The sequence below is a fragment of the Monodon monoceros genome, unplaced genomic scaffold (genome assembly GCF_005190385.1).
Source record: "Monodon monoceros isolate NGI ecotype Baffin Bay Population unplaced genomic scaffold, NGI_Narwhal_1 Super_Scaffold_18, whole genome shotgun sequence".
Taxonomy (NCBI): domain Eukaryota; kingdom Metazoa; phylum Chordata; class Mammalia; order Artiodactyla; family Monodontidae; genus Monodon; species Monodon monoceros.
In genome coordinates this window covers 176,274,698-176,297,917 of record NW_021703774.1, presented here as the reverse complement: position 1 = coordinate 176,297,917, position 23,220 = coordinate 176,274,698, and the positions used below count along the sequence as shown (strand labels likewise).

Sequence of the window (23,220 nt, the reverse complement as noted above, 5' to 3'; positions counted from 1 at the left end):
TTCTGCAAATTTTAATTGCTCTTTCCAGCATTTCATAAAAATTACAAGTGCAGGATTAGATAGACTTGACTGACTTTAGGTTAGACTGCTATTTCCTGGTTGTTAAAAGTAAACCAGATGACAAGGGAGTACAGTGTCTAGTCTGTAATACCTTCTTTAATCATATTAATAAATGGCTTAACGTGCTACTGATTAAGTAACAGAAACGAGAAGTTTCATTTTTAATAAATATCACATTCAATAAAAGGTTAGATTGGGCCTTTTATCGTAACTGAATAGCTAAGGTCACTGGTTCGATATTTCATAAATGATAAACTCTTTCACTATTGTAAAAACACTGATACCATTTCAAAATAGGTGATATCATTAAAAACGATGCCTAAAGTTACGTACTTATTTCTAAAATTCATTATAAAATTAAGAGATGTATTGTGCTTTAAGTGTGAAAAGTTTCATCATCTCAATCATCTGGTTATAATTTCAATGGAAAGTAAATCTATTATAAATTCAACCTTTATGTATCATAAGATTCATAGTGAAAAGGTCCCTAGAGACCTGTAGAGTTTAGTGGTCTGTTAAAGCTGTTGGATTAGATGCTATACAATACAAAAATACAATAAAGCACAAAAAAGAAATTCAACACAAACATATTAAAAAATAAAAATATCTGTATATGCAGATGTTGTCTATGTAGAAAATCATAAAGAATCTACAAAAAAACGTACTAAGTGATTTTAGCAAGGTCATGGGATACAGGATCAACAGGCGAACATCAATTTATTTCTATATACTAAAAACTGAAACTTAAAACGACAATACCATTTAAAGTATCATTAACAAACATGAACTACTTAGGGATAAATTTAACAACTGCAAGACCCATACACTGAAAACTACAATGCACTGCTGAAAGAAATTAAAGAAGACCAAAAATAATGGACAGATAAGCTGTCTTCATGCATCAGCAGACTCAGTATTATTGTTCAGATGTCAGATTTCCCCAAAGCAACCTACAGATTCAATGCAATCCAATGAAAATCCTAGGTTTTTTTGGGTAGAAACTGACAAGCTAATTCTAAAATTTATATGGAAAAATGATATGGAGCAAAAATAAATTTTACTTTCCTAGTTATTTTACTAACCAAAATAACTTCGAAGAACTGGAGGACTCACATTACTGGACTTTAAGATTTATCATATGGGGGCCTCCCTGGTGGTGCAGTGGTTAAGAATCTGCCTGCCAATGCAAGGGACAGGGGTTTGAGCCCTGGTCCAGGAAGATCCCACATGCTGCAGAGCAACTAAGCCCGTGCACCACAACTACTGAGCCTGTGCTCTAAAGCCCACAAGCCACAACTACTGAGCCCGCGTGCCACAAGTACTGAAGCCCACATGCAAAGAGCCCGTGTTCCTCAACAAAGAGAAGCCACTGCAATGAGAAGCCCACGCACTGCAACGAAGACTAGCCCCTGCTCGCTGCAACTAGAGAAAGCCTGAGTGCAGCAACAAAGACCCAACGCAGCCAAAATAAATAAATAAATTTTAAAAAGGTTATAAGACACAGAGAAAGACATTACATATTAATAAAGGGTTCATACAGCAAGAAGATAGAATAACTATAAACTTATATACCTAATGACAGACCATCAAATACATAAAGCAAAAATTGACAGAACTGAAGGGGGAGAAATAAGAGTTTCACAGTAATAGGTGGAGACTTCAACATCCTATGAATAACCAGACAAAAGATAAGTAAGGCAATAGAGGACTTGAACAACACAATGAACCAACTAGATCTAACAGACACATACAGAATATTCTACACAACAACAGAAACACATTCTTCTCAAGTGTACATGGGACATTTTCCAGGACTGACCATCTGGTAGGCCACAATTTAAGTCTCAACAGAATTTAAAAGATAGATATCATACAAAGGGGCTTCCCTGGTGGCGCAGTGGTTAAGAATTCGCCTGCCAATGCAGGGGACACAGGTTCGAGCCCTGGTCCGGGAAGATCCCACATGCCACAGAGCAACTAAGCCTGTGTGCCACAACTACTGAGCCTCCGCTCTAGAGCCCGTGTGCCACAACTACTGAAGCCCGCATGCCTAGAGCCCGTGCTCCACAACAAGAGAAGCCAGTGCAATGAGAAGCCCGTGCACCGCAACGGGAGAAAGCCCGCGTGCAGCCAGACCCAACGCAGCCAAAAATAAATAAACAAAATAAATAAATTTATTTAAAAAAAAAGATATCATACAAAGTATCCTCTCCAACCACAATGGGATGAGATTAGAAATCAATTACATAAGGAAAACTGGAAAAGACACAAATTTGTGACAAACAATACACTCTTAAATGACCAATAGATCAAAGAAAAAAAATCACAAGGGAAATTAGAAAATACTTAGAGATGAATGAAAACGAAACACAACATACCAAAACTTACGGGATGCAGTGCTAAGGGGGAAATTTATAGCTATAAACGTTTACATTAAAAAACGGGAAATCTCAATTCCCTGACAGTCCAGTGGTTAGGACTCTACACTCTCACCGCCAAGGGCCCGGTTTCAACCCCTGGTGGGAGAACTAAAATCCCACAAGCTGCGTGGCATGGAAAGAGGAGATAACAAATCAACAACTAACTTTCCAACTTTTTTTTTTTTTTTTTTGGGCTGCGTTGGGTCTTTGTTGCTGCGTGCGGGCTTTCGCTAGTTGTGGTGAGCGGAGGCTACTCTTCATTGTGGTGGCTTCTCTTGTTGCGAAGCAGGGGCTCTAGGTGCCGGGCTTCAGTAGTTGTGGCACGTGGGCTCAGCAGTTGTGGCTCGTGGGCTCTAGAGCGCAGGCTCAATAGCTGTGGTGCACAGGCTTAGCTGCTCTGTGGCATGTGGGATCTTTCTGGACCAGGGCTTGAACCCGTATCCCCTGAACTGGCAGGTGGATTCTTAACTACTGCACCACCAGGGAAGTCCCTAACTTTACAACTTTTAAGAAACTAGAAAAGAACGAAATAATGTCATTTGCAGCGACATGGATGGACCTAGAGATTGTCATACGGAGTGAAGTAAGTCAGACAGAGAAAGACAAATATATTTTGCTTATATGTGGAATCTAAAAAAAATGGTACAAATGAACCTATTTACAAAACAGAAATAGAGTCACGGATGTAGAGAACAAAACTATGGTTACCAAGAGGTAAAGGGGTGAGGGGGAGGGATAAATTGGGAGATTGGGATTGACATATACACACTACTATATATAAAATAGGTAGCCAACAAGAACCTACTGTACATCACAGGGAACTCTTCAATATTCTGTAATGAGTTATATGAGAATAGAATCTACAAAAGTGTGGATATATGTATATGTATGACTGATTCACTTTGCTGTACAGCAGAAACTAATCCAACATTGTAAATCAACTATACTCTAATAAAAATTAATTTAAAAATAAATAAAAAAGAAACTAGAAAAAGAAGAAAAACTAAACTCAAAGCTGGCAGGAGAAGGAAATCATAAAGATGAGAGCAGAGATAAATAGAGAACAGATAAACAATAGAAGGAATTAGTGAAAAAAAAGTTGACTCTTCAAAAAGACAACACAATCGACAAACCTTTGGCTAGACTAACTAAGGAAAAAAAAGAAAGAAGACTCAAATTACTAAAATCAGAAATGAGGGCTTCCCTGGTGGCGCAGTGGTTGAGAGTCTGCCTGCTGATGCAGGGAACATGGGTTCGTGCCCTGGTCCAGGAAGATCCCACATGCCGTGGAGCGGCTGCGCCCGTGAGCCATGGCCGCTGAGCCTGCGCTCTGCAACGGGAGAGGCCACAACAGTGAGAGGCCCGCGTACCGCAAAAAAAAAAAAAAAAAAGAAATGAAAGTGGAGATATTACTACTGATTCTACAGAAATAGAAAAATTGGAAAACTTAGATGAAATGGACAAATTACTAGAAATACAAAATCTACCAAGACTGAATCATGATCTAACAGGAAATCTGAATAGACCTATAACTAGTAAAGAGATTGAATTAGTAATCAAAAACCTCTTGACAAAGAAATGCCCTGGACCTGATGGATTCACTGGTGAATTCTTCCAGACATTTAAAGAAGAACTAATATCAATCCTCAAACTTTTCCAAAATATTGAAGAGGGAACATTTCCAAACTCATCCTATGAGACCACTATTACCCTGATGCCAAAGCCAGACAAAGACACCACACAAAAAAGAAAACTACAGACCAATATCCCTTATGAACATGGATGCAAAAATCCTCAACAAAATATCAGCAGAGTTCAGAAGCATATTAAAAGGATACACATTACGACCAAGCGGGATTTATTCTTGGAATGCAACGATAGTTCCATGTATGAAAATTGATCAATATAATATACCATGTTCATAGAAACCATGATCATCTCAACTGTTGCAGAAAAAGCACTGACAAAGTTCAACACACTTTCATCACAAAAACACTCAGCAAACTAGCAACAGAAGGAGACTAAAAGAAACTAAAAGCCATAAAGAGCTCTTACAACTGAAGAAGACAAATTCAAAGCAAACATCATACTCAGTGGTGAAAGACTGAAAGCTTCTCCTCTAAGGTCAGGAACAAGGCAAGAATGTCTGTTCTCACCACTTCTATTCAACATAGCACTGGAAGTCCTAGCCAGAGCAATTAGGTAAAAAAAGAAATAAAAGGTATCCAAACTGGAAAAGAAATAAAATTATCTCTGTTTGCAGACGATACTATCTTATACGTAGAAAACTCTACAAAAATTCCACACATACACAAAACCTTGTTAGGACTAACAAATGAGTTCAGCAAAGCTGCAAGATACAAAGTCAACACACAAAAATTAGCTGCATTTCTATACATGAACAATAGACAATCTGAAAAGGAAATGAAGAAAACAGTTCCATTTCCAATAGCATCAAAAACAAAGACACAAAAAACTTAAGAATTAACTTAAACTTAAAAGACTAACATAAAGAAATTAAGATGACAAAAATAAACAGAAAGATACTTTATATCAATGGATTGGAAGACTTAATATTATTAAAATGTCACTACTATGCAAAGCAACTAACAGAATCAATTCAATCCCTATTAAAATCCCAATGACATTTTTCACAGAAATAGAAAAGTCCCTTCTAAAATTCACATGGAATCTCAAGGGATCCCAAAAGCCAAAACAATCTTGAAAAAGGACAAAGATGGGGGACTCACACTTCTGTATTTTAAAATTTACAACAAAGCTACAGTAATCAAAACAGATTGATATCGGCATACAGACATATAGACCAATGGAATAGAGTAGAGAGCTCAGAATTAAACCCTCACACAAACTGTCAAATTATTTTTGACAAACATGCCAAGACTATTCAATAGGGAAGGGATAGTCTTTTCAACAAATGGTACTGGGATAACTGAATATCCCCATGAAAAGAATGAAGACCCTTACCTAACACCATATACAAAAAATAATGTGACTGATTTTTGTGTGTTGACTTTGTATCCTGCAACTTTTGCTGAATCCGTTTATTAGTTTATCCACCCAAAATGGATCAAAGACCTAAACATAAGAGCTAAAACTATAAAACTCTTAGAAGGAAATATAGAGCAAAAGCTTCATGACATTGGATTTGGCAATGATTTCTTGGATACAACACCAAAGGCACATACAACAAAAGAAAAAATGGACAAATTGGACTTCACCAAAATCAAGAACTTTTATGAATCAAAGGATACCATCAAGAAAGTGAAAAAACAACCTACAGAATGGGAGAAGATATTTGCAAATAGTATATCTGACAAGAGATTAATATCTAGAATATATAAAGAATTCCTAAAACTCAACAAAAACAATCTGATTCAAATATGGCAAAGGACTTAAACAGACATTCATATATCAAAGAACATATACGAATGGCCAAAAGCACATGGAAAGATGCTCCATATCACTAACCATTAGGGAAATACAAGTCAAAGCCACAATGAGATACCACTCCACACCCATTAGGCTGGCTACTATAAACAAAAAAACAAGCAAGTGTTGGCAAAGATGTGGAGAAACGGGAACTCAAGTGCATTGTCGGTAGGAATGTAAAATGGTAGAGCTTTTATGGGAAATAGTATGGCAGTTCCTCAAAAAAATTAAAAACAGATTTACCATACAATCCAGCAATTCCATTTCTGGATAAATACCCAAAAGAACTGAAAGCAGGGTTTTGAACAGATATTTGTACACTCATATTCAGAGCAGCATTATTCACAACAGCTAAAATGTGGAAGCAGCCTGAGTACCCATCAACAGATGAATGGATAAGCAAAATATGGTATACAAATACAATTGAATATTATTCAGCTTTAAAAAGGCAGGGAATTCTGACATGTGCTGCAACATGGATGAACCTTGAGAACATTATATTAAGTGAAATAAGCCAGTCATAAAAAAAGAAATACCGTATAATTTTACTTACTGTTTAACAGGTATATACTGTTTAACAGGTATAGAGTTTGGGTTTTACAAAATGAAACGAGTTCAGGAGATATAAATGGTGGTGGCAGAGGCACAACAATATGTAAGCAGCATTTAATATCACTGAACGGTATACTTTAAAATGGCTAAGATGGCAAATTTTATGTTATATGTATCTTACAAGTTAAAAATTTGAAAAAACCAAAAACCCAACAAAACCTGAGAATGGAAAAAAAGATACAAATGTGAAAGCTAAAACCGTAAAGCTTCTAAAGGACAACACAGGAGATAATCTTTGTAACTTCGAGTTAAAGATTTCCTATATAGGATAATAAAAGAAAAATATTTGTAAAATATCTGTCTCATAGATTTGTATTTGGAATATACAATGAGCTCTCACAACTGAAGAAGATAAACAACCTGATAAGATAAGGACTAAAAGATGTAAACAGAAACATCAACAAAAGATGATACAGGAATGGTGAACAAGTACACAAAAAGACATTCAACATTGTTAGTCATTAGGGAAATGCAAATTAAAAACACTTAACAACCACTAGAATGACTAAAACGAAAAAGACTGAGAATATTAAGTGTGGATGAGGATGTGGAGCAAAAGTAAACTTCATTTTCAAAAATATGAAGAGCAACTTTGTCATAAGCATAGATTATAAAAATGGCATCAGGGGCTTCCCTGGCGGCGCAGTGGTTGAGAGTCCGCCTGCCGAAGCAGGGGACACGGGTTCGTGCCCCGGTCCGGGATGATCCCACATGCCGCGGGGTGGCTGGGCCCGTGAGCCATGGCCACTGAGCCTGCGCACCCGGAGCCTGTGCTCCGCAATGGGAGAGGCCACAACAGTGAGAGGCCCGCGTACCGCACAAAAAAAAAAAAAAAAAAAGGCATCAATTCCTCTGGTTAAACAGGTTAAAGAAATGAGTCAAATGCTAGTTTTTTCCTAGTTGAATTACCTTAAAAATATTTTTTTATTAGAAAAATATATATATTCATCATAGATAAAGTTGAAAATACAGGTAAGAAAAATATATTTAAAAATAAAATTGGGGCTTTCCTGGTGGCGCAGTGGTTGAGAGTCCGCCTGCCGATGCAGGGGACACGGGTTCGTGCCCCGGTCCGGGAAGATCCCACATGCCGCGGAGCGGCTGGGCCCGTGAGCCATGGCCGCTGAGCCTGCGCGTCTGGAGCCTGTGCTCCGCAACGGGAGAGGCCACAACAGTGAGAGGCCAGTGTACCGCAAAAAAAAAAAAAAAAAAAAAAAAAAAAGTATTTCTTCTACAATATAATTGTATAACTTGTTTTTTCAGTTAAAGGTCTTGTGGAGTTTTGGTTTTTCGGGTATTATTGGTCATTAAGTGTTTTCTACACCATTTTAAATGCCGTTATTACAGTTTATATAACAATCTTCTATTAATAACTTTCATTTGTTTTAAAAAGGCTGCAGTGGACATCCCTATAGCTAAAACTTTGTGTGTATGCATGATTATCTTTTTGAAAATAAGTTTCTAAAATTGTTGGGTATAAGGGTATAAGACTTCCATTTTAGTCTTCTGAACTGATCTCCAGAAAGTATTTACCATTTAATTATTTTAAATTTAAAAATTTAATTTTATCCAAGGACTACATAAACAGTTTATAAATAAAACTACTAGACTTATAACCCCAAACAGCATTCACTCCCACTCCTCAGATGCAAGCACTTTTAAATCTTTTAGCATTTTTCTCATTTTATTTCTAAATATACTCATATCCTTAATTTTAAAATTTTAGACTTAATTTAAGAGAATTTAGTTATCTTCCACTTCCTTGTGCTTATCTTTCCCCTCCTTTCTATGTAATTATCACAACTTTCGTTCAAATCAATGCACAGTTTTTCTTTTTAATTAGTTTAGTTTTAATTATGACTGTAAATATAGTTCAAAGCTGAATCAAACAGTATACTATGATTACATTTCTTGAACTACTTTTTATTTTTTCTGGAGTTAACAATTGCCTCATCTTTTTCATTTGCTTTAGCTTTCTATGGCTCTGTTACGATTCTTCTCCAACTCTTCACAGTATACTTCTTATAGTAAAGACTTCTAATATTCCTCTCAATATCAAACAGCACATCACTTTCATTTTTTTTTTCCCTCTAAGAGGCACTCCTCCAAGAGCTCTCTGCCCTGTTCTTGTTGTTGGGCTTGCTAAACAAACTTCATCTTAGGATTTCCTGTCACCATCTTCCTGGGTATCTTTCCTGGGTTGGTATCTCTTTTCTGTATCCTATGCCTTTCTCTTTCTTGGTTTTCTTCTTCATTTTGATGGAGCTCAATCCCCAGTAGTTTCCTTTACAGATATTCTCAAAAGAAGAAGCAGCTCTCGGAAATTAAAAATTAGATAACAGAAGTAAAAGACTGGTTGGGAGGAAAAATTTTTTAGGCTTTGTATATATCTCAAAATGTTCTTATAATCTGCCTTTATACTTAATGAATAGTTGGCTGGGTATAGAATTCTAGCTTGGAAATAACTTTCCCTCAGGATTTTTATTACATTGCTCCACTGTCTTCTAGTTTACAGTACTACTGGTGAGATACCTTATGTCTTTCCAATTCCAGCCCTTTGTTTGTGACCTGTTTGGAAACTTTTAGGACTCTCTCTTTGATCTATGATTTCCTTTAGTATGGGGAGTCCTTTTCTCCCCCATCCACTATGCTAGTTATCTGAATGGCCCTTTTAAACCTATAGTCTCCTATCTTTTGAGAAATATTCTCATATTAATTGTTTCATAATGTCTTCCCCCTCATTTTACTTTACTTCATGGCTAAGAACTGATCTTCTAGTTTTTAAGTTTTACTTTTGTGCATATTTCCTCATCTTTATCTTCCAGCCCTTCCACAGAATTTCTGTTATCTTATTTTTAATTTCCAAGAGCTCCTCCTCTTTTTATACAGTATTGCTCTTTGATATATCACCTTGTTCTTATTTCTTACATGTAGTATCTTATCTATCTGAAGATGATCTAGCTTCCAAACTCCCTGCATTGTCTGCTTCCTTCTAGTTTCTCCTTGCTGTCTGCATGATCTCAGAATTTCACGTTGGAGCCTTCCCTCAAACATCTGACATTCTTTGGCAATTGACTTACACTTCATAGTAAGACACTAAGAAGCTATTTGGAAGCTCTGTATGTGTGAACAGGTCTTGTCATCTGATGAGCTTCTCTGTGAAATGCCTGGGAGGGAACCTACAAGTTTCATTTGGCAGTCTTTTCTTTCTGATGGGCTAGTTCCTTCAGGGGAGAGACCAGAGAATAAAGGAAGAAAAGCCAGAAGTCTCGCCATGCAAACACTAATGCACCCCCCTGCCTTTGTTAGCGTGCCACTCTCACCCTTTACTGTCTATGTCCAGGCTCCAGAGTCCCTCTGGCTCAACTTCTCCAGAGGAGAATCCTCCTGCCTTCTGGCTGGGTTGGCTAACAGATTTTCATCTTATCAGAGCTCAATACTATCATTAAAAAGAAAAAAAAAACTTTGTCAGTCTGGTAGAGAAAAAACAAAACAAAACAAACAAAAAAAGCCTTGTTTTAACTTGCATTTGTTTTTTTACTAGTGAGGGTGACATTTTTTCCACACACTTATTTGCATTTTATTTTATTTTTTTAGATTTTTTTTTCTGATGTGGACCATTTTTAAAGCCTTTATTGAATTTGTTACAATATTGCTTCTGCTTTGGTTTTTTGGCCACGAGGCATGTGGGATCTTAGCTCCCTGACCAGGGATCAAACCCTCACCCCCTGTATTGGAAGTCGAAGTCTTAACCACTGGACCGCCAGGGAAGTCCCTTATTTACATTTTAGATTTCTTCTATTTGTTTCCTATTAGGGTATTAATCTTTTTCTTTTTGATTCCAAGAGTTCCTTATATATATTAAAAATATGAATTTTTATCAAATATATTAGATTCCTTTTGAGTCTTTTAACTGGGTTTATAATTGTTTTTAGGCTTTATTTTCCTTTAATAAACACAGATAGTTCTCATTTTTACAAAATCAAACCTATCAATTCTCTCTGATTTCTGCTCTGGTATCATGCTTAGAAAAGTCTCCTGACGACAATTTCATTGTATTTGCTTCCCTTAGATAATTAGGCAATTGAAGACACTGCTACATTTTCACTTATTTAATCTCTAGTTGATGGAGACCATCTCTGCAATCAATGTGCACATATTCAGAGTATACAGCCACTCTGCTTTTAGTTTCTACCTTCGTTTAGCAAAGTAAGCTACAGCATGTGAGGAACATCAGTATGTCTGAACCATGACTGTATCCGTCAGGATGGGCTGGGTCAATGGTTCTTAAGTGTGGTGTGGGGCCCCCTGGGAGTCCCTGAGACCCTTTCGGGGGTCCACAGGTCAAAACTATTTTCATAATAATACTAAGATTTTATTTGCCTTTTTCCCATTCTCTCATGAGAGTATAGTGGGATTTTCTTGAGGCTACATGATTGTATATCATTGTTCTGATGGTTAATGAATTGTGTACTTGTATACTTTCCTGTTTTCTAGAAATTTCTAAGGTGGTAACTTTATGGTATAAACACGTGAGTTTTCAGAGATTAACTCAACTGATTTTAAGTTCTTTTGCTGCACACTTACTATCTTTCATTATATCTGCTATGCTATCTGTGTATCTGTAACCTCATTGTTGTGGAATACATAGTTATTTTGAAATCCTTAAGTCTTCCTTGTGCCTGTACTGAAATACAAGAAGTAAGTACACTCTGTGTCTTATTATTAAATATTGATAGTTATAACCCACATAAACAAAAGCTCTTTGGGAACCTCAATAATTTAAGAATGTAAAGAGGCCCTGACAGCAAAAAGTTTGAGAACTGCTGGGTTGGTGATACCGTGGTAACAAACCATCCAAAAATTCCAAAGGTTTACTTCTCCCTCACATTACATGTCCATCTCAGGTCAGCTAGTTCTCTGCTTGGAAATGTCCTCAGGTCCCAGGTGGACAAAACAGACACCCTTTGGAACCCTGCCAGTCATGGAGGCAGAGGGAAGAGCATGAGACTCTCCGGCTGGCCTGGCCTTGAAGTACCTCAGCCTGAGCAGGACACACATCACTTCCACTCACACCACTGGTTAGAAAGGGTCATGTGACCCCACCCAACCGCTAGGGGACTAGGAAGTGCAGCCCCCTCGCTAGTTAAGAGCCAATAATGTTTGGTGTAGAGCACGTCTAACTACTACAATGATATTAATTTATTTATTTATTTAAAATTTATTTATTTGGCTGCGCTGGGGTCTTAGTTGTGGCATGCGGAATCTTTAGTTGTGGCATGCGGGATCTAGTTCCCTGAGTAGGGATCGAACCTGGGCCCCCTGCATCGGGAGCACAGAGTCTTAGCCACTGGACCACCAGAGAAGTCCCTACAATATTTAATACAATATTTTGAAGACCTAATAAGGGTATGCAAATAACAGCTAAATTATAACATACCTTCACTTTAAGAAAAGTAAAGCCACAGGCTTTTTATTGCTGAAGCCTATAAGTTTCAAGTTCAAACTTCCAGGCTGTATTTATATATTAGTGCATCTCAGCAACAAAGTCTCAACAAACTATATGCTACTGGATTTTGGGGGGTTTGCCTAATTACCACAATTGAAGATTCATGACTGTCCATATGTTCCACGACAATCTGATTGAAATAAACTGCATCAGCTAATAAAAGGCTGTAATTTTTTATGATACTTGGTGCTCATACGATTTAAAGGAAAAAGCAGATTTCAGAGCTAATTAACACCAAGACAGCATGGGTACTTTGTGCTGAGCAAGAGCTGCTTCATGAAGAGAAAGGGCGTCACAGATTACTTGGCGTCACTGAGTAGATACTGATTATACTAAGAGACCAGTTTTTGTAAAGGTTCCTGCTACACAGTCTGAAGCTTCAGACAATAAAGCTGCTCTCATACACAGCCCTACCCTCTTCTGATGCCATTTTCCCTGCTCAACACAGTCTTCTATCCTTTTCATTTACATGTGGAAAAATCTTTGGAGGATGTGGAAATAAGTTCCTGCACATGGGGTTCATGCACAAACATAATAGACCCCAACAACGTATGTGGACTCACCCTCAACGTCAAGTATGATGCAGACTGTACTAAATCATTCTGCCTGACTCATCTTTGTAAGGTGCATCACAAATAGAACAGGATTTCAACGGAAACTAACGTGTGCCAATTGTAAAAATTCTGCTCCATTTAACTGACAAAAGGAAAAAGAACTGTACAAAAATAAATCGAATCCATCTGAAGCTATTTACTTTTACAAATATTATTGGTGCTAGTACAAAACATGATAAACAAGTAACCTTTTCTCACTGCAAAAAAGAAACATAAGAGGAAGATAATATCTGCCAGATGAGAAAGGACAAGGGAAAGGCGTTCTTTCCTCTTCTCACGTGGTATTCAGCCTGGAACTTAGGGGCCCGAGCATAAAGGCATGTGTCTGAATTTGCTCTCATCTTCTGGTACCTGACTTTAAACAATTTTCATAAGTGACAATTTACATTTACCAAACTGATAGTTGATAAACTCCTTTCAGTAAATTCCTCTAGAATGATTTACTGCCAAAAGTGCAATGTGTTCCTCAATACAGGTATTCCACAAAGTAAAATGCACCCGGACCAGGTGAGTACGGTGTTAGCAAATATTCATCATTTCAAGCCAGAATGTCAACCCTACTCTAAGTACCACAGGAGGTACAAAAGAAATATGTCATCCCAGCCCTCAAGGAGATTATAAACTAGAGGGAGGTACGGGTGTGTGTGTGTGTGTGTGTGTGTGTGTTCCCTAAAACCCCAGACACATGGATTTAACTAAACAATATATAACAAAAATGCTAATATTAATGATAAAGACATAAGTTCAGGGCTGTCAAAATGCAGAGAAAACTTCGTGGAGGCAGTGGGGTCTGAATGGGAATGCAAAAGGTGGATTCAATTTGCTTTGGTACCAACAACAGGCTGGGGCATTTCAGGGGAAGAGAATGCCCTGAGGAACCAGGAGAGATAGAACACTGACAAACTGGCCAGAGTAGAGGCGCAGAAGGCGGCAGGAAGTAGGTAATAAATCAATGTGGACATCCACCCACCTGCTCATCCATGCAGCAAACATCTGGTAAGTACCTGTCATGTGCCCACACTGTTAGGGACCTGATGGCGAACCAGACAACTATGGTCCCTGACCACATGGAGCTTGCTTTGCAGTGGAAGAAAGCAGAACATCACCACAAAGGAGGCAGAAAAGAGAGAAAACATCTAATTTGTAAGGGGCTTTAAAAAGGGAGCCAAGAGTTTGACCCTTCCTTACCCAATAAACAACAGGAAGCCACAAAAGGTTTCTGGCTAGAGAAATGTGATCAGTACCGTGTGTTAATATTAACTTGTACGGCTTGACTAAAGCTGACAGAAGGCAAACCAGAGAGACCTGAAGAAAACTACAGCAGAAATGTAAGGCTGAGGTTATGAGGGCTGGTTGGCTGGCTGGCAGCCTAGAAGTTGAAACAGAAATGAAGGGGTCAAAGTCGGCTGGAGTCGAGGGGGTTCATGGACTGAGTGGCTTACAGGACAGTCGAGAAGGGGCTCAATACCATGCGGGGAAGAAAAGCCAAAGCGCATCCGGGGTTTTGACTGGGATGCATAGGTCAGGAGAACCTGGGAGGCAGACAGGCTTGAGAGGCAGGTGAATCTAACACGTAAGCAATAATGGGCAGAAGGCAGAGATGCGGGGCCCAAGCAGAGCACTTTAAACCAGCCGAGCTGGTGAGGACTGAACCTGGGGAAATTCTAAGGAAGACAGGAAATGAGCAACTGGCAACGTGAGAAAGGAGGGCAAGGAGAGCATCGCAAAAGCTGAAGGGGAATTCGAGGCTGTCAGTGGTGTCACAAACGCATCTGCACAGACTTAAAGCTAATAAAGTGCTTTCACCGATATTTCCTCATTTAACACTTGAAGGCTCATAAAATGTCTTGAGATTGGTATTAGAACCCCCATTTTACAGATAAAAACAGTGAAGATCAAAAAGGTTAACTAAATGACTTGTCTGAGATGGAGAAGTTTATCTGATCATGTACCCCTGACCCAAAAGCTGGCTAGAAATGATAACTTGTGTGGCCTGGCTCAAACCGATCTTCGGTTCATGAACATTTACGAGAGTGAAAGGCAAACTACAGAGAGGGGACAGATATTAATACTAATCTATCAGACAAAGGACTCGCCCAAATTCTATAAAGAATGCCTACAAATCAGTAAGAGCATTCCTTATTAACTTTTATGCTCATGATACTAATAAAAATATACTGGCATTTACTTTACATAATAATATGCCCATTACTGTGCTAAGCACTTACGTGCATTCTCGCTTAATTCTCCCAACAGCCCTATGACAGTAAAATTACTGTCTGGATTTTATGAATGAAGAAGCAGGCTCAGAGAGGTTAAGTAACTTGCCCCATATCAAGGGGCTAGAGAGTCAAACTTGGACTTGACTTCAAAGGCTTTGCTCTTTAAGCCACTGACCTCTTCCGAAGCTCCACCTCCATCTTTGGCCTTTTTACGCCATCATCAACACGCTCATAGGTGCCCAAAATGCCAGGTACTGGGCTAAGTGATCTCAGCTGTCCTTCCCTAAAACCCGCCTGTGTTAAGTATAGAGGTCAGATGCACACACTATATTTCTCATGATTTTGGAGGCTGGCCTTCCACCACCACTTCAGGACTCTTCATTTTGAAAAGGTGGGCTTAAGAGAGAAACAATCAAATCGTGAATATGTCAGAAAAGCTAAACAGGAGATTGATCAAACAATTCCAAGTTTCTACAGCTAGGAATAACCTTAGAACACTTAAGTTCTACTTAACATAGAAGGAAAAAAACTTACAAAATTTACAGAATGCATTATCCCCAAGATGGCATTATAAGTTCAAGAAAGGACTAGGTGGGACTTCCCTGGTGGTCCAGTGGTTAGGACTCTGCGCTCCCAATGCAGGGGGCCTGGGTTCGATCCCTGGTCAGGGTGCTGGATCCTGCACGCCGCAACTAAAGATACCGCATGCCACAGCTAAGACCAGGCGCAGCCAAATAAGTAAATAAATACTAAAAAAAAAAAAAAAAAAAAAAAAGGACTAGGCAATCGGTAAGGACAGAACTCTATAAATACTAAAAAAAGAAAAAAAGCAGGGCCCACATCACCTTTAAGGTTTGCGGGGCCGATGGGGAGTCCCATCCTCCAGGCATACCCCTTGCTGACAACAACACACGAGAACAAACGGGCCAAAGGAGCAGAAATTCTGATTCCTGATTAGAGGTCATTCCAAGGGCTTAGAAAAGACTTTCCTACCGTTGTACAACTTTTTCATTTCTCTTCCTAGTCATGTCCATGTTTATTTGGGGCCTTTGAGACAGGACAGTAAATAAAAAGGCCAGCATCTGAGTGACATGAACTCAAGTTCCTTTCTGGGTCAAAAATGATGGTTCGGATCCTCTCTTTACATCCAGAGTTTGGCTTATTTTTTCCTTCTCGTCCGTCTGCATCTGTTACATCCTGCCCACTCGCGCAGGATTCTTGTGGTTGGATGTCTGTTGGCATTTTACTGCTGAAGAGTGTTCTGGCTCCGGCAAACCCAGGAGGGAACACTGTGCACTCAATGCAAGCAGAAGTGGTTCCAAATGTCCAAGAGCCGAGCAGGATGCAGCCGTCAGGCCACGAGCTTCTCCAAGGGGGTGCGATCTGTGCAACCCGTGGGCCACGACGGTGGCCATAAAGCAGCAATGTTCCCAATGGCCTTTTTGTTTGTTTGTTTTTGGTGCCCCCTTTTAAACATTTATGCTATTTTATTTTTTCATCTCTGTTAGCTGTCTTAAATCCTCTCTTGAACAAGGTAGGGTATAAATAAAACACATAAGTAAAATTAAAATGAAAGTTTAATAGAAGTGAACACTAAAATTCCATAGCCAAGCAAAGCGTGCAGCTTGCGTATCCCATATTCTCTTCTCCATGGTTTTATTATTGAACTCACAGCAAATATAAAAGCTTTCAATTGAATTCTCTTTAAGAAAGAAAGAAAAAAGAAGAAGAAGGAGGTCTTTTGGTAGATAATGCAGAACTGGAGTATTAAAATTTCAAGATGCAATTGTTTAAAACGTCCAAAGCAGAAAGGTAATAACTAGCTTACGGTTTACTGAAGAAAACAATTTGAAAATTCAACCTCCTGGTGTTTGCTAATCCCATTATGAGATGACACTGGAACTAGCAGGACACCGTGACGGCCCCCTCCCCACCCACAGGGAGACCCCCAGAAGCCTCTCTGAGCTCCACCCAGGAACCCTCCTGACCGCCAGTGCTGTCTTGCTGTCACTGGAGCAGAACCTCTGCCTCTGCTAGGTCCTCCCCTCTCTGCCTGGCCTCTTCAAAGCTGATAGCTCACAAGAAGTTTATCTGTGGGTCCCACTCTGCCTCTACTCCAGACACCGTCTTTCTGGATCATCCCTTGGCTCTGCACTCCACTCCCATGCTTAACCCCAGCTTCCGGGAACCACTGCGCCCGCCACCCAAGTCACACTCATGACCCTGCAGGAAGAGTTCAGAGGGAAAATCGTCTTTTGAAGAGAATAAACTCAGTATTTTGAACAGAAAGAACGAAGAAAGCTTTGGGAATTCATAACCTAATTCATAAATTCTGGCACTATGTTTTTTAATTATTACAGTAGCAGATTTAGCCAGGATGAGGCATCCCAAAGCCCTCTATGTATATGTATGTCTTTTTAAAATTAGCGAAACCTCATGTTTATCAAAATCCAAGAAGTAGCAACAATAAATATTATTAACCGGATACCTACTTTCGCCAGGCACTCTACACATACCCTCACGCTCCACTGTCCAACATCTTGGCTCAGAGTGAGTACTTAATACATTTTCACCTGTTACCTACATTTCAACATCCAGGGAAACAGGGAGCAAAAAGGTTCAGCTCCTAGCCTAGAGGCACAAACCTCCCAGGGGTAAAACTGGGCTTTGAATACGGGCCTTCTGGCTGCAGAGCCCCACAGTGAGCCTCCTCCGTGAAGTGCGCTGCAGGTCAGCACAGGAGACTCTGAGGCTGAATGACGTGCTCAAGCTCACCTAGGTGGCAGGGCGGCCTGGGAGTCCTGCTCCTAAGGCATGCTCACTGACAGGACGCCTTACCATCCGGATAAGGCAGGCTTTTGGACAACCAAGGCTCACACTACTTGCCCAGCACACTCGTTTTAAGCAGGGTCACTGTTGTGAACATCCAACCTAATGCAGCAGATGGGAAACTCATTGAAGGAATGACCTTCTTAGACCCACCTTTACATCCCTCATTAAGACTAAATTACCTGCCCATAAGGTTAGATAAGCAACGAAAGAACAAACACACAGCACCTCACTGCCTTAGGCACCTAACTGTGCACCTGGCTTAGCCAACGCTTTTACATTCAGTTTCTGCGGATGGCCCTGCCATCCTGGTTGGGGGGCTGGGTGACTGTCCCCCAGGTCAATCCTGGCTGTCACCAGCAGACCTTCCTCTAGTGCTCTAGCCTGTTCCTCCCATCTGCAGTCCAAACTTGAAGTTTTAGCCCCACTCTGTAACTGTAACCTATAGCCAGAGAAACCCAGGCAACCAAAAACTGTGGAAAGAACAACAGACCCTATACCATTTTGTATTTAGGTTTTGATTCTAGTTTCTAGTCTTCTAGTTTCACAGCTGTCATGGAAGGATAAAGATCCCAGAACACTGACCTCCATATGTGGACTACAAGAAAATACATTTTTACTTAAGTTCATTTTTTATTTAACGACTGTTTTATTTCAAAAGTGTTTAAAAGTTGAAAAGGAGACTGGCTCCTTTAAGGCTCAATCCACTGGGACCGGAGATCTTAAAACAGGTTATAAACATTGCAGACACGCATAAAAATGAAACTCTTTCAACTACAACAACGGTTAAGTAGGAATTAAACTCAAGTATTTAGGAATAAATCAGGTTTAAAATGTGTCAATCATAATGTCTATAAAGAGCATAGAGATCAAGAAAATTTCACTCTTACTCTTCAGGAATCCTTTCTCCAAATAAATTTTGGCAAATCACCTCAGAAATCTCAAATCAGTTAGATTTCAGGCCCCTGATGATGCATCTGACTAGCTAAACCAGAGATGCCAATCTGGTTTCAATGTGCCCAGTTAATGATAAACTACTCCTTCCCCTCAATGTGTGACAGGCAGACAACGGCTCCATTCCGCAAACAGGAAATCCAGAACGCTAGAGAAAGGGAGTTTTTTTTTTTTTTTTCTCTTTTAAGAGAAAGGGAATTATTAAAGGTCATGGAAGTCCTGTCTAGCTGCCTGCTTCACTCTCTGGGATACAATTTAAGGGGATATTTTAAAGTTTAAAACATGGGCATGGGAGATTCTTAAGCTGATTTTTGACATTTCTACATTACTCCATTGTTATTATCATGTATTATGCCTGTAAATCTGAAACTTTTAAACAGAGTTCCCTGGTTTTGTGTCAGCTTGCTTCCATCTGAGACTCCTGGTGGAAAGTCTCTGAACTTTCTAACACGAGAGTTCTGAAGGTGCTCTGGAGCGCTGGTGGGAAGAGGACCTCGCCTCCCAGTTACACTTCAGGGTCATCAAGCCGTAGACCCGAATGCGAACACATCAACAGGGGTTATTACCTTCTTTTGACCACGCAGGTAAGAATAAAGATTACTTCTATTTTTTCTCTCATTCTTCAGCTAAATCATGGTATTTCAACTTCAGGCTGATTTCTAATTTCACAAAAAATCCTAGTAAATATCAAGTCCAGAGATCACCTTCAGAGCTTCTCTTCTAGTGGAACCCTGAGAGAGAAAATCTCCACACCAGAGGGGATGGTGTTTTACACTGTTTGTTGACAACGGCAACACAAGATGATAAGCAAGAGGACATGTTTCATAGGGATTTCACCTACAGTCATAAACGTGGAGGTGCCTTCACTCATCCCGAGAAGTAAACATTTTTTTTTTTAAAGAAATATTTCTTTGGCTTCCACCCATCAGTCCAATAACAATGACGGGTCCGAACACTCTGGTAGTTTTATACCTCTGACAAATGTTTACCTAGGACTCTGGCCAAGCCTATTATTTTATATCATTTGCAGCGGCCTAAGACTCAGTAAGCCTGGTAAACAGGTAAATAAATGGCTGCTCAATTACTGATAACCAGACTAACTATAAATGAGTGGAAAAAAAGGCTGATTTCAGAAAAGCCGGTTTTATTTACCACTTTGCTTCTAAGAACTGGAGAAAAAGAATAGCCCAGGGAATTCCCTGGCAGTCCAGTGGCTGGGACTCTGTGCTTCCACTGCAGGGGGCACAAGTTTGATCCCTGGTATGGGAACTAAGATCCCAGAAGCCGCACGGCACAGCCAAACAAAACAAAACAAAACACAAAACAAAAAGAATAACTAGCCCAATAGCTCCACTCAAAGGGGAAAAAATGAAGGCCAAAGGTTACTGTTGATTAGTTACAAGAATCTCCAGGTGGCCCTATGGCAGCCTAACAAGATCTGCAATTCCCAAAAATATTTCTTTGGGCGTTTCCATAGCAAGTAGTGACTAACACACTTAAGGGATTCTTATGAGGGGTGCCCAAGGAGTCCGGCAGCTCTGTAGTCTGAAAAGTGGTAAGCTAGGGTGACAGTACAGCACAGAGATCAAGAACTGGGATTCCAGAGTCAGACTGCCCAGGGCTGAATCCAGACTCTCTCGATTTCTAGTGGTGTGGCTTTGGGCAAGTTACTTAATCCCTCTTGCTTCATTTCCTCGGTTTTAAATCAAGAATTATCTGAATGCCTACTTTAAGGTCTGATATGAGAATTAAGTGCAAAAACATAAAGTGTCCATTCAGCACCCTGCCCCTGCACAAAGTAAGCCCTCACAAAACGTTAGCTATTATTAACATCACGCAGACCTACTGACAACACAGACTTGACCAGCCCTAGTCTAGTCAACACAAGCTTGACTAGACCAGACTTGGCTACTTCGGATCACTGGAAAATCTAAGCCCAAATTAGAGGTTCTCTGGCAGGGCTGGGAAGACCCAACCCAGCAGTTTAGAAAAAAATAATCCACCTCGTGACCTGACCTTGGAAGCCTCCCTGACCTTCACGCTGACCTCAAATGTAGAATCAACAAGAAAGGAAAGTTACTGGGCCCCTACTAAGTGCTAGAGACAGTGTGAGACTCGTGTTATCTTTCATCCGGTGAGGAAACGGGCGCACATGTCGAGGACGTGCTTGAGGCATCACTTGTTTCCTAGCTTATTCCTAACCTGGGCCTCCGAAATGAGGCTATTTGTCCGGGAGACTCTTCCTTGAATTTCTGGACAGCTGCACAAAAGGAGGACACAAGACACCTGCCTCTGAGCCTGGACTCACTTCAGAGGCGGGATGTCCCCATGGAAGACGCAGGGACCGGACAGAGTCCTGGGGAGGTTCCCGGGTAGCCTTGACCTTGGTGCCTAAGACTCGGTTTCCCACCCTGCGGGCTGGGGGCGATGACACAGCCCCTGGGCCTGGGCGGATGTGTGAGCCGAGCGTGGCACCGGGTCCCGGAGGACTTGGACCCCCACTCCACCTCCACCTCGGGGGCCCTGTTCCCTCCTGGGGGCGCGGGGGCCTCTGGCCTTGCCCTGACACAGCGCACGCGGCGCACCGGCCGCGGAGAGCTGGGGCAGAGGCCGGCCAGGACATCCCCGGCGCAAGGGTCGGGGCGGTGGGGACAGTCTGGCCGGCCGGCGATCGCGCACGTCAGCCGGGGTCACGCGGCCTCCCCGCCAGGCTCCGGCCGCCCGAGGCGGGAACGGGGCGGTCGCCGCCAGCTCGGTCCCCCCTGAGCGACCCGGCCTAGCCTCAGCCCCGACGGCGGCCCATCGCAGGCCTCACCTCCCTGCGCACGTTCAGCAACGAATAATAGTCTTCATTGTCCAGCTCCTCCTCGCTCAAGGCCGTCGCCATCTTCGCAACCTTTCACCCCGCCAAACCGGCAAGGCCGTGCTCAAGAGGGACAGCCGTTCGCGGTCCAGACGGCGTGGGCCCGTGCGGCCGCTCCACAGCGGCCCCTGGCGGCCCGGAGTCGCACCGCCGCCGCCCAGCCCTGAAGAAGCGCGCCTGCGCCCTGCGCCCCCGCGCGGCCGGGGGCGGGACGCGGCGCTTCCGGCACTTCCACGTGCTGCGCGCGGACCTAAAGCCCAGCCAGGGCGCCCGGGGGCTGTGCCCGGGCTGGAGAGGACGACTTTGCGGTCACACCCGGGGGTCGTCACTGTCTGGGCACTGGGGAGATAGGCCTCTGCTACACCCCCTGTCTCCCCCGCCGGCCACGAGGGCGGGGCGCATCCGGAGCCCAAATATAGCCCCACCTGGGCCGCTTCGCCAGCACCGCCCCCCAACCCCCCGCGGGAGGCTACTCCAGGCCCCACTTGCTGACTTGTCACAGGAAACTTACAGAATGTCATGTGTTCCTGCCTCAGTGGTCTTCGCCTTTTCTTTTGACCACCCGGAACCCTGACCAGAGGACGGGCCTCCTCATTTTCATTTTTTATTATTGCCCTATATTTAGGGGCACCTGGCCATTTTTCTGCTGCTTAAATGAGGAGGCAGTAGCCATTGGGTTCCCGCTATAATTGTCTCTGGCCTGCTTTTATACCTACAGACCCTATCACAGAGCTGTTCTCTTGGAAATTTCAATCTTATAATTTAGCGTCGGAGCCTGATTGGTTTGCGTCTGGTGCCTGCTGCTTGGTGCGTTGTTAAAGATGTCTTGGTTACATGATGCAGTTATCAAGAGGAGGTGGACAGGAGAGCTCCCATGATCTTGTCACCGGTTTGGTTCCTGCTGCCCTGTACCGATTCTTCATTAATTCTCAGTAAGGTTTGTAAACCATCGATTTAGAACCATCCATGCTGCCCTTCCTAAGCAGGCCTCCTGGGAAGCCCCAAACACCTGCCTGTGGATTTGAGAAGTAGATTTCTTTCTCTTGCTAATTTTTGACCAGATGTGCACCATCTGGGCCTGTGTATGGTCCCTTCCAAGTTGCCCAGCCCTGTTAAGGATCTTCTGGCATGAGACACTTCGGTGTGCTGAGACTGGTTATTCAAGACTGTTGAGTCAGTGTGGAACAGACTGTCAGCCCAGGTTGTAAATTAAGAGCTTTTTCTTTAACTGTGTGAGGTTTCCTCACAACAGCTTTCTTTCACAGACACTCATATTCCATCAGCTATTCCAGCAATTTTTTATGGTTTTTCCTTTTTTCTCCGTTGCAGAGCAGTGATGAGGGCTGAACTGCACGCTGACATTTGCTGGTTTTTAAGAATTTCTTACCGAGAGGCTGGGGGGAAAACTACAACGTTATGATATTCCTTTTTTCCTCAGGTTTGTAGACATTAATTGGGCCATAATGCTCAGCTGGGTAGAGAAGTCCTTTGCCATCTTCCCTCTGCTTTGGAAAACACTGCCTCTAGGAATTACGTGAACGGAACGTAACATATGTCTCAGAACGCCCAGGTCTGTGTTGCTATGATTGAGAATGACCTGGTTTTCATCACCACTCTAACAAAATAAATAGTGACTCAGGGATGCTCTGTGTTTTTGTCCTCTCTTGGGCCCACAGTATTTTGTATT

General features: G+C 41.6%; 1 protein-coding gene across 2 annotated transcripts in view; it reads right to left on the bottom strand.

The window, feature by feature from the left end:
- Window positions 1-21,582, bottom strand: part of DNAJC11 (DnaJ heat shock protein family (Hsp40) member C11) — a 69,696-nt gene extending 48,114 nt beyond the window's left edge. Inside the window, exon 1 of one of the 2 annotated variants that reach the window (XR_003794460.1) lies at window positions 21,486-21,577. Coding sequence is in view for 1 of the 2 variants with exons in the window: in XM_029228793.1 (XP_029084626.1) it covers window positions 21,486-21,557 (72 nt within the window). In the remaining variant the exon portion in view is untranslated. Of the gene's footprint in view, window positions 1-21,485 lie in introns of both variants that reach the window. The other variant, XM_029228793.1, reaches the window with a different exon arrangement.
- Window positions 21,583-23,220: the final 1,638 nt, after the last annotated feature.